Genomic DNA, 12,037 nt, shown 5'->3' with positions numbered 1-12,037 from the left:
ACCAGCTTGGGCTTTCATGGAAATAGTTTTATGAACGGCTTTTCATTTCTGTAAGAAATGTATGTGATGATTTTGTTCTTATCTGATCTCAACCGTGCCTGAGCTTGCTCTTTTCTTGAATTTCAAATTTTTACATTCTGGCTAAGAACCATTTCTTTTTTAGACTACTTCAGTTACTCTTCATTTCTATCAGCTAGCTGTTAGCTTTATTTTCAGTGTTAAATTTTATAAGCAAAGATTTTATACCTTCAAGAGACTTATTGCCTTTGTAATAGTACCTATAACAGATGAGATGTACATACCCAGAGCATGGCCTGCCTTATTCTCTAAATGATTGTTCTATGCATTGATCTCAAAGTACATTCATTCCAAATGTGTTTCTTAGATAAATAATTACTTAGTACATGGTATGGACATTCTTGGTTGCTATAAGTAGTTAGGGTTACAAATATAATGATAATGCCTGGAGTCTATTTGTAAGAATTGGAGGTATGTTTATGCAGGCCTCTTCTGTACATTTTTTTTTAAACGATTGACCAGCCCAGTAAAAGAAAGAACAGAAAGGAAACTAACAATGCCCAGTACTTGCTGTGTGCAGAATTCTGTGCTGTGTTTTTTCACAGATATGGTCTGTTAGATTGGTATTAGTGTCTCCATTTTACAAGTGGGAAAGCTGATGCACAGTCGGGTCTGACGTGCCCAGGGTTAAGTGGTATCAGGGCAAACATTAGAATCTTGTCTCCAACTCCAGAGTCCATGCGCTATGGTGCCATGCTAAGAGAAACTTTAAAGGCTAGCTGCAGTGACAGAGAACACCAGGTTGTAAACTCACACATTATAAGAATCATGTTTTTGTTGTTGTTGTTCACTCCCTTGGCACATAATAGAAGCTTATTAGTGGTTCGTTGAATGGTGAAGGGCAAAACTGTGAATTCACCTTCAATTTCTTACATGAAAACAGAATATATGCAGTGCTGTGTTCTGCAACCTTGAAGGAAATGTGCAACCTCAAAATGGGTGGGCCTTAACTCAGAGTGAGGTACCTTTAGGATACATGGATGCCTCTTCATATCTAGAATCCAGGACAAGAGTTTTTGCCCATCCCTTCTTCTATATACTACTACTAATTAACATTTGCATAGCACTTCTATGGTTAATGAAGTATTTATTATACATCGTTTTTATTTGATTCTCATATTAACCCTGAGAAGTAGGTATTTTTATGATGAAGAATAAGAAGCTCCGAGATATTAAGTAGCTTTCCTAGGTTGTTCAGCTAGTTATTGCTGAAGCCAGAATCCAAATCTAGATTTTGCTCTAGATTGTGCTCTTCGTACTTTATTACTTTTTCCTATTTCTCTATGCTTTCGACTGTATGCTGCCAGTCTGATTTTTCTATAATTGCATATCCTTAATAGTTTTAAAAATGTTTATTTTTAAGAAATAAAAATAATATAGCCATAATTCAGAAAATATTAGGATTATAAGGTATTTACTTATAATCCTAATACCCTAATAAACCAGTTTATTATGAGGAATGTATTTCCAGTATTTTTCCTATGAAATTTTTATATCCTTATGAGTGTACGTACAATTTGATAATTCATTTATATCACTTAATATTTCCATTTTGATATGTAGTTTTATATATATAGTTCCTAGACTTTATAATCTTCTAAGAGATTGATGTTACTTGACATTTGCTTGTGCTCAGTTTGGAGCTATTATAAATAACACTGTAATCAACATGTATATTGAGAAACAATGTGACAAAAAGGAAGAACATGGATTGTTGGAGTGAGAAAGACCTTGGTTTAAATCCCTGCTTCACCATTTAACTACTGTTCAACTTGAGGCAAATACTTTATCTTCTTTGAGACGAAGTTTCTTCATCTGTAAAGTGGTGGTAATAATACGTACCTCAAGGTGTGTTATGAAAGTTAATACGAAGAATCTACTATAATACATAGTGAATGCTCAGTGAAAGGAAATTTTATTAGCCTGTTTAGTTTTTTCTATATTTGGAACTATTTTCTTAGGATAAATTTTTAGAAGAATAATTATTAGCTCAAAAGTAGTGAACATTTTTATCTTCCTTAAAAAATGGTTTGACAAATTGCCCTTTTATGTTGGTTGAGGCAACTTGTACTATCATTGACACTTTATGAGAGTAAATTTTATCACATCGTTATCACTGTGGTATACTTTGGTTTTTAAATTTTTTGATACTTTAATTGGAGAAAAATGGAAACTTGTTTTAGTTTTTACCTTTGATAACTTGTTTGAATATTGTTTTATTTTTACCTATATTTCCAGAAAATTACATGCTATGCTTTGTTGAAGATTTATAACTATATAGGATTATAAGTATTTTAAGCCCAACCAATATGTTTTTATGTCATTGATCTCCATCTAACACACAGCAGTATGTATAGCTTTATCTGAGTCTTTTAATATCTGTGAGTATTTATAAATAATCCTTTTTCTGTCCTGTTATTGATATTATGCAATACTATTAGAGAGAATTTCAAATACTTGATACTACCCTCAGTATAAAAACTTAGGGGAATTCAAAAATAAAAAGGGAGGAGGAAATAATTAGTGAGGATCTGTATAGTATATGGGAGGCTCAGGCAAAATAAGTGGAAGTTGAAAGTACTGAGCCAGGTCATTGGTCAGTTGGGAGCCTACATGAGACCTGGTACTTTATGACTAGAGTTGTCCCTGCTGTCTTGGTGAAAACAAGTGCTCTGTATAAATAACTCTAAGAGCCTGGCAGGAAGGAAAAGGACATTTACTCTGATTTTGTTTGGCAGCTGTTCTTGCTCTGTTTTATCTGTGGTTCTCAGATAGTAACTTTCCTTTTCTGAGTAACTATTGAACTGTATTTCTGCGGATTTGTTTTATAGGCAAGTTGGATTTCTTCCTGTTGACTTTCAGCAAGGTATAGTAATCTGTCAGAATTGGGCATACTTGAAACTTCTCATTCCATGCCCTGACTTTTATTGTAACAACAAAAGCTGGCTAGCACCAAAATACAATATGCGTGTTACTTGAGTGGTGTTGTTATCTTGACATTGTGACTTTTGGCCCAGTGACATAGAATATAGATGGAATTAAATAAAAGTTTATGTATCTCACACAGGCAAAGGGAGTAATTAGTTGGGAATCATACCACTGTTGTTATTAATGAGCCCTTAGTACTTTCCCATCTTAAACTATGTTAAAGGGAAATTGCTATACTTTACCTCTAGCTTGGTATCCTGTTATACCTCTAAATTAGTGCAGCTCTGGGATAGAATATAGAAACTGTTCAATAATAATTAGAAATTGAGCAAATCATATTAAGTATGACTATCATGGCTTACTTATGACTATGAAGTATGACTATCATATTAAGTCATGACTATCATGACTATCATTACTTAACTCAGAATTGTTTTGACATGAATATTCATATTCTTTATTCTCAGATGGATTGAGGAAACCCAAATGATCAATGTTCACTATATCAAAAATTCAAATGAGTAAATATAAGCTTGAGGTGGTACTTCTATTTGATGAAATCTACTCGTACATATCTTCGTTGTAGATAATGGGTTAATAATGAACATTTGGGATAATAATTAATGATTTAATATTTTTTAAACCCTCTCATTCTTTCCTCAGTTTACATATACACATTATGTGCATACATGTGTGCTCTCTACACACACACACACACACACACACACACACACACGCCATTCTTAGAACTAAACAGCAAAGCTGTACAAAAGCAACGAAAAATCTAGAGGGAAAATAGGAAGTCCCAACCCCAAACACTTCACACAGAACGTGCACAAAGCATGTTAGGCCTCACTTGCTTGGGGAGATGAAAGGATGCTGCTAGCTGCCTTCAGTGTTTTCATTCCCATAGGATGGTTTAGTTATACTAAAAGGTTTAATTAAATATCACACTTTACAAACTTTGAATTCAGCACTTTATTGTTAATATATCTAGGTTAGCGTTTAGCAGAACAAGAATCAATAACTTTAAAAATGGGAAAAAAATACTTTACTTTTTATTGTTTGGGGATTTTACTTTCTGATTGTACAAATAATACATTGAAAAGTACAAAGAAGCAAGAAAAAAAGCTATTTTCCTGTTACCCGGGCCATCAGATTATAGTAATGAGAGATACCTTAGGTTCTCTTATTTGTGGTTCCTCCCCAAAAGACTATGTGTTTATGTTTATGGGATAATTTACATTTTTAAGTGCAATATTACAAAAAGATCTAGATTCTAAATGATGATCAATTAGATGCCAATAGGACCTCCCATTTTCACCATGGTAATTTTTATTGTGGTTATTTGTTTCTACTCACTAATTCAAGTTTTGTTTGATACTTCTTAAGGTAATAAATGTTGCCCTGTAAATTGTATTTTCTGACTTTGTACTGACTGTAAGAACTGATAATATGATCTTAGACAATTTCACAATGAATATGAAATCTATCTTAACTCTATGATAAGGAATAAACCTTAATTTCTCATGACATTTAAACAAGATGTTATGAAAATTTTTCATTCTCTGTTATAGATTGGTTGTGATCGTAGCCAAAAGCTTGTGGACATTTGTAGAGAGAGGCAATTTCAGGCCTTTGTCTGTGATGCATTGGCAGTACCAATCCGCAGTGGGTCTTGTGATGCTTGCATCTCCATTGCTGTTATTCATCATTTTGCTACAGCAGTAAGTGTTTTCTTTTTCTTTTTTTAAGAACTTGTAACTAAAGTAGCAGGAAGTGTTCATAGACTTTACTGGTTTGGACCCTGTGTTAGCTTTTCTTTCATTTCCATTCTCCTTTCTTGTCATATAATTTGCCCCATTTGTTAAGAGAGTATGTGGAATGGAGATGAGTTATTTGGGAGTTGTACCTAAACAGAAGCCTGATGGGACTCCATGTTTTTATTGCTGCATGTTTCTGCCTTTTTCCTACCTTGAGTCTTGCTCATCTTTAAATTTTAGCTGTAAGAGACTTTAAGAGATCATTAGCCCTGTGCTTCTTGGGTATACTCTCTCCTCAGCCTCTGAGCCTCTTCTCTGTTTCTGTTTCTTATCTTTATTTCTCAACTCTCACTCTCATCCCTGACACCTGGATCTCACTTCCTTCTCATTCTATTTTTCCTCTTTTCCTATCCTTTTTTCAAAACTTAGGTGCTAAGCTGGTAGTAGTATCTACTTCTAATTTCTTTAATTACTAATTAAAGTTACTAATATCTTTATCTAAAGTTACTAACATCTTTAATCAGTCATATATGTTCTTAATTTTAAAATAAATGAATTTTATATGTTTCTTATAGAAAAAAATCTTATTTTTTCTGGGTGTCAGTGACTTCTCCCCTGATCTGAGCAATAACCTTATAGATCACCCTGTGCTAGAGTCATCTGCAGTTTCAGTATGCCTTATGACCTTAACTGAATTCAGAATGAAACAAAATGGAAAACTCTCTGTGCCTCTGTTTTATTAACAGAAATAAAATTTTTTTTCTCTATTCCTTTAATACTTTTTTTAACCCCTCAATCACAGAAAAAATCCCCTTCCCTCTTTTTTCCTTTTTTGTGTTATATAAGACATTTTGTTAGATTTTTCTGCACTGTTCATCTTAATTGAAAACAGTTCTATACTCAGTTATATTTTTCTGTTTTCTCTTTGTATCTCCTCCTGGTTGATAAATGGCAACATGTTTTTTGCTAGGAGCGTAGAATGGCATCTCTCCAAGAACTTGTTCGACTCCTGCGTCCTGGTGGGAAGGCACTTATATATGTCTGGGCACTGGAACAAGAATACAATAAGAAGAAGTCCAAGTATCTCAGAGAAAACAGACTTAGCCAAGGAAGGAAAGAGGACATCAGCAATGATACATCAGTGCAAGGATTGCTTGTGGAGCAAATGCTTGATGTAGGCAATCAAGATTCAGCATGTTCTGCCCCCTCTGTTAATGATTTTCAGAAGGGAGGTTGTAATTCAAGGAAAGTTACTAATTCCAAGCTGCCTATTCACACTAACAGGACTTCTTTTCATTCTCAAGACTTACTGGTTCCTTGGCACCTTAAAGGAAACCCTGGTAAAGACAAACCTACTGAGCCATTTGGTCCAGTAGAATCCCATGACCCAAGTCCTGTGTTTCATCGTTACTACCATGTGTTCTGTGAGGGAGAATTGGAAGCTGCTTGTCAGACTTTGAATAATGTCAGTATTCTACAAAGCTACTACGATCAGGGAAACTGGTGTGTGATTCTTCAAAAAGTCTGATTATCTCTGTGAACATATATATAGGGAAGAAATGCTCAGCTTTTTATTTTTTAAAGACTACATTAACTGTCTTTTTAGATAAAGAGAAAATCTGTGGAAAAATATTAAAGGAGTGCGCCTGAGAGAAATTTGGAAGTAGAAATTAGTTATGAAACATTTAGTGTACTATTATTGCTGACCTCTTTTTATCCATAAATGTAGGCTTCTCCTTTAGGGAGGAACAGGGATGGTTTTTTAGTGATTGAAGTAATTCATGAAGTATTTGGGATCCTGGGGTGAGAGTACAGCATTTCGAAGGTAAACTTTTGTTATAAAATGGTATTAAATGAGTTAAATTATGCAGAGTTGTAGTGAAGTAATCTTACTTCATTACTACACACACACACATACACACACACACACACACACACACACACAGAGTGAAGCATTTTAATAAAAAAAATTCCTGTTCAGCAGAAAACTATCTGAAATTTTTATCTGTGATTGTTATCTCCATAAAATCATGAACAATAACCACTCTTTGATCAAACCTTACTATCATAGGACTTGACACATAGTAGGTACTCAGTAAAATTTTAGTCAATCAGATAACGCCCATACGTTAGTAGGAACTTCATCCAACAAATACTTATTGAACGCCTACTAGGTACCAGTTATTATTTGAAGTACTGGAGGGAAGCGGTGCCCAACAAAGAACAAAGTCCTTGCCCTCATGGAGCTTATATTCTAGATGGGAAGACAGATCATAAGCAAATAAATAAATAGATGCTACGGGGCAGATAGTGATAAATGCCATGAAAAATAAAAAAATAAAACAGGAGTGGGGTTTTACCTTGCAACAAAAGGTTATTTTTAAGGGGCTGAATAACTGCTCATCCTGACTGTAGTTTATTACCAAGAGCTAAATAGTATTCCTAATGCATTGATCTAGGTGCTAAAAGCAACCCAAATATGCTCTTTTAACTCCTTTATTTAAATAAAAAAGTTGGAATTGTCATTCAGATCTAATTAAGCCCTTACAGCCAAAAGTATGGTGTTATTGTTGGGTATTTCTAGTCTATTCATAGTTTGTTCCAGTCCAGGTGCATTCAGGGGTCATTTTTTACGTACAAATGTTTCATAGTTACCAGTTAACTTACCACTTAGGTCAAATTTCCAAGGAGGAACAAAGGTAGAAAGTTAACCATAGGTCAAATTATCATGCAGAAGGGAAAATGTTATTTTTTAAAATACTTTACTCCCAGCATGCATTGCTTTGTAGTAGTAATGCTTAAGATTACTTAAAGAAAAATTGATTTTTGTTTCTGTGAATGATAGCTGCCTAGAACCATTATATATCTTGTTACTAAATGTTAGTGATGCTTATCTTCAGGCATCGAGCTTTCAGAAACCTGTAGTGATCAATAATAGTTTTATAGATGAGACAATGATTATTTTTGTCATGCTATTTCAGTACAAGATTATAATTGTTCCCTCCAGATGAGTTAATATAAAGTTTATGATATAGGAAGAAAAAATATAGGGCTAAAAATAGTTTTATTTCTGACACAAATTCTAGGACTTTACATCACAATTTGAAGTTCAACTCATGCTAATAAATTTTTAAATCTAGATGAAATAGATGATTTTCTAGGAAGATGCAAATATCAAAATTAACTCAGAAATAGAAAATTGAAGATATTGAAAAATAGCATAGGAATTCTTGGCTTTTGAATCAGATTTTCTAAAGTTAAATTCTAGATCTGCCATTTTTAGCTATAAGACTTGGGACAAATTCCTTAATTTTTCTATGCTTCAATTTTCTTAACAATAAAATTAGAAAAGTTGTTATGCAAATTAACTGAAATAATACCTCTGGAGCTCTTAAAATAGTATAAGAATATAGTATGAATTTAGGAAGTATTAGTATTACTCCCAAAGAAAGCTCATAGGAGTTTTAAGTACTGAGCAATGTCAGATCTAATTTGTTAATTGTGTAATAAAAATCCAAGTTCTTGCTAATTTTTTTTTGGTCTGTTCTTATCAGTTGCAACATATATATCAAAATTTCCCACTATGATTGTGGATTTCTTTATTTTTCTTTTTAGGTCTATCAATAATAATAGTACAAAACTGGAAAAAATCCCAATGTCCATCAACAGTGGAGTGAGTAAATAATGGTCAATTCATTATGTTACTTAGAGAAGCAATGAAAGTGAATAAACTATATTTATAAGCTACATTATGAACACATCTCAGAAGTATAATGCTGAATAAAATAAACCATACACAAAATAACACTATATGATTTTTGTAGAGTTCAGGTGTCTCTAAGACTACTTTCACCTCTGACACCAGTTACAAAGTTGAGGAGTCCCCAACAACACCTTCACTTCTGACAGCAACTGTACAAGTTCAGGGTTCCCAAGATAACTCTCAGATTCAATAATTTGCTAGAAGGGTTCACAGAACTCACTGAATTGTTATACTCGTGGTCACAGTTTATTACAGCAAAGGGGTACAGGTTAGTCAGCCAAGTGAAGAGGTGCTTGGAGCCCCATCTAGGAGTGTTCTACACATGGAGCTTTCAGTTGTCCTCTGCCAGTGAAATTGTGGACAGACCTGACATCTTTCAGCAACAATGTATGACAGTACACATGGTTTGTTGCCAACCAGTGAAACTTACCTGAGCTTTAGTATTTAGTTTTTATTGGGGAATTCAATCACATAGATACGGTTGACCACCCATGTGTCTGACTTTTAGTCTCTAGCCCCTCTGGAGGTCAAGCTGATACCACTCGGACCACTTATGTGCATAAATTTTTGAAAGGAGGGGATGAGTTGGTCTTCTGTGGTTTTCACAGCATTCTTTCTTTCTCTGGATAGTGCTTACATGGGTGTTTGCTTTGTGATAATCCACCGAGCTCTACATGTAAGATTTATATACCTTTATATATGTGTAATATAAACTTCAAATTTAAAGCAATTTGTAAAAGAAAGTTCTGAAATAATACACAGGTAAATGTTTTAAATATATTTTTATATAAGTTTATATGAGGTATAATTCACATACAACATTCACCAATTTTAAGTGTATAATTTAATGAGTTTTGACAAATACATAGAGTCATGTACTTATCACCACAATCAAGAAGATTTCCATCACTCCAGAAAGTTTCCTCCTGCCCTTTTGCAATCAGTTTCCTCCTCGTGGCAAAGACTAATCTGCTTTCTATCACTATATTTTTACCTTTTCTAGAATTTCAGTTAAATGGAATCATATACTTTGTAGACTTTTATGTCTCATTTTTCCACACAAGACAATACTTTTAAGATTTGCCTATTTCTTGCATATATCAATAGTTTGTTCCTTTTTATTGCTGAGTAGTCTGTTGCATAGCTACACCACAATCTGTTTAGCCAATCACCAGATGATAAACATTCAGATTGTTTCCAGGTTAGAACTAATAATTTTTTAAAAAGCTGCTATGACATTTAGGAACATGTCTTTGTATCTACATGTTTTCATTTCTCCTGGGTATACATCTCTGAGTTGAATTGCTGGATCATATGGTAAGTGTATATTTATAACTTACCATATGACACTACCAAACTGTTTTCCAAAGTGACTGTACCAGTTTGCATTCCTATCAACAACGTTTGAGAGTTCCAGTGACTCCACATCCTTGCTAACACTTGGTATTATCAGTTTTTTTTAATATTAGCCTTCTAATGTATGTGTAATGGTATTTTTCTTTATTTTTAATTTGCATTTCTCTAAACACCTGTGGTTTTAGGCTTTTTTACATATGCTTATTTGCTATTTGTATACACTGATGAAGTGTCAGTTCAATTCTTTTGTTAAGTTTTAAAAATTGAGTTATCTTTTTAATGAGTTATACTAGTTATATTTTTTCTGGATAAAAGTGCTTTCTCATATATGTTTTACAAATATTTTCTCCCAATCTGTGGCTTGCCTTTTTATTTTCTTAGCAATGTCTTTTGAAGACCCAAATTTTAAGATTTTTGATGAAGTGTAGTTTATCAATTTTTTTTTTAATTTTAAAAGATTGTGCTTTTTGTGACCTATTTTAAGAAAATTTTGCCTAAAGATCACTAAGATTTTCTCTTATATTGTCATTAGTTTTAGCCCTTAATATATTTTGGTCTGTGATCTGTTTCAAATTAATTTTTGTATATGAGATGTTGTAAAGGTTGTTTCACTTTTTTGCATGTGACTATCCAGTTGTTCAAGCATCATTTTGAAAAGATTATTTTTTCCAAATGAATTTCTTAACACCTTTGTGGAAAATCTGTTGAGCATATATATGTTGATATATTTCTGCATAGGTGTTTTTTTTTCTTTGATCTACATATCTGTTTCTATACCAATACCAACCTATTTTGTTACTGTAGCTTAATAAGTCTTGGAATCAGGTAGTGTAAGGCCTCCAACTTTGTTCTTTTATACAATTAACCGCTTCAAACTACACGAAGCAAAAACTGGTGTAACTGCAGGAAAAGTAGACAAATACACAGTTAGAGTTGGAGATTTCAATAATCTTCAAGAACAAATACATAGAAAATCAGTAACGATAATAGTAGACTTGAATAAAATCAGTAACGATAATAGTAGACTTGAATGACACAATCAATCAACTTAATATTACTGGCATTTATAGAACATTCTAGCCAAAAATAGCAGAGTACACATTTTTATTAAGTACACAGGAACATTTACTGAACATTCTTTCTGGGTCATAAAACAAGACAATATATTTAAAAAGATTAAAGTCATACAAAATATGCTCTCTGGCCACAATGAAAATAAATTAGAAATTAATAACAAAAAGATCTCTGGAAAAATCCTCAATAATTTTGAATATAAATAACCTATAGATTCAGGAAGAATTCAGCAGGGAAAATAGAAAGTAATTTGATCTGAATGAAAATGAAAGAATTTGTGCAGAAAGAAGAAATTAACATAGCAGGCCTGACACTTCCACGGTTAGCCCTTGGCTGGAATCTGGAAACTTGGATTTTGGGCAGTTCCCATCACCCTAACTGATAAGAGTGGCTCGCTGTTTCTAAACTGTTTATGTAGACCTTATGGTTTATGCCGAACACCTGCTTTCCTTCTGGAAGTCTGGAATTTGAATGCATGTCAGGCAGAGGATGCCTACATGGGGACTGTCTCTCACCAACTTCCCTGGATGAAAACATTTTACACTTTTTGATATAACTTCTTGCTGGGAGAATTAGGCATGTCCTCTGTGACTCCACAGGGAGAAGACTTTTGGAAGCTTGTGCTTGGTTTCTTCTGGACTTCATACCATATACTCCTTAGCTGATTGTGCTGTCCTCCTGCTGTAATAAACCATAGCATTAGGTATCACTATATGCTGAGTCCTGTGAATCCTAGTGAATCACTGAACCTGTGGGCTTGGAGACTCCCAACACACTGCTAGAGTAGTACTCAGGGAAAAACTAATAGCACTAAATGCCTGTGGTAGAAAAGAAGAAAGTTCTCAAATCCAAGGACCTCGACTTTCTTCTTAAGTAACTAGAAAAAGAGCAAATGAAATGCAAAGTAGGCAGAAGAAAGGAAACAAAGATCAGAGCAGAAATCAATGAAATATAAAACAAAAACAACAGAGAAAAATCAATGAAACCAAAAGCATGTTCTTGGAGAGATTAATAAAATTGATAAATTTTTAGCCAGACTGAGTTGACCAGGGAGAAATTCTGTGATTTTTTGTAA

At 33.6% G+C, this 12,037-nt stretch overlaps 1 protein-coding gene across 2 annotated transcripts in view; it reads left to right on the top strand.

The window, feature by feature from the left end:
- Nucleotides 1–8,574, top strand: part of ALKBH8 (alkB homolog 8, tRNA methyltransferase) — a 77,811-nt gene extending 69,237 nt beyond the window's left edge. For both annotated transcript variants that reach the window (XM_023535373.1, XM_011368135.2), the window contains exons 11-12: nt 4,584–4,733; nt 5,740–8,574. In XM_023535373.1, coding sequence (XP_023391141.1) covers nt 4,584–4,733; nt 5,740–6,297 — 708 coding nt within the window. In that variant the 3' untranslated portion in view covers nt 6,298–8,574. The remainder of the gene's footprint in view (nt 1–4,583; nt 4,734–5,739) is intronic.
- The last annotated feature ends 3,463 nt before the right edge of the window (nt 8,575–12,037 follow it).

The sequence above is a fragment of the Pteropus vampyrus genome, unplaced genomic scaffold (genome assembly GCF_000151845.1).
Source record: "Pteropus vampyrus isolate Shadow unplaced genomic scaffold, Pvam_2.0 Scaffold139, whole genome shotgun sequence".
Classification (NCBI taxonomy): domain Eukaryota; kingdom Metazoa; phylum Chordata; class Mammalia; order Chiroptera; family Pteropodidae; genus Pteropus; species Pteropus vampyrus.
This window is presented reverse-complemented; position numbering and strand designations above follow the sequence as displayed.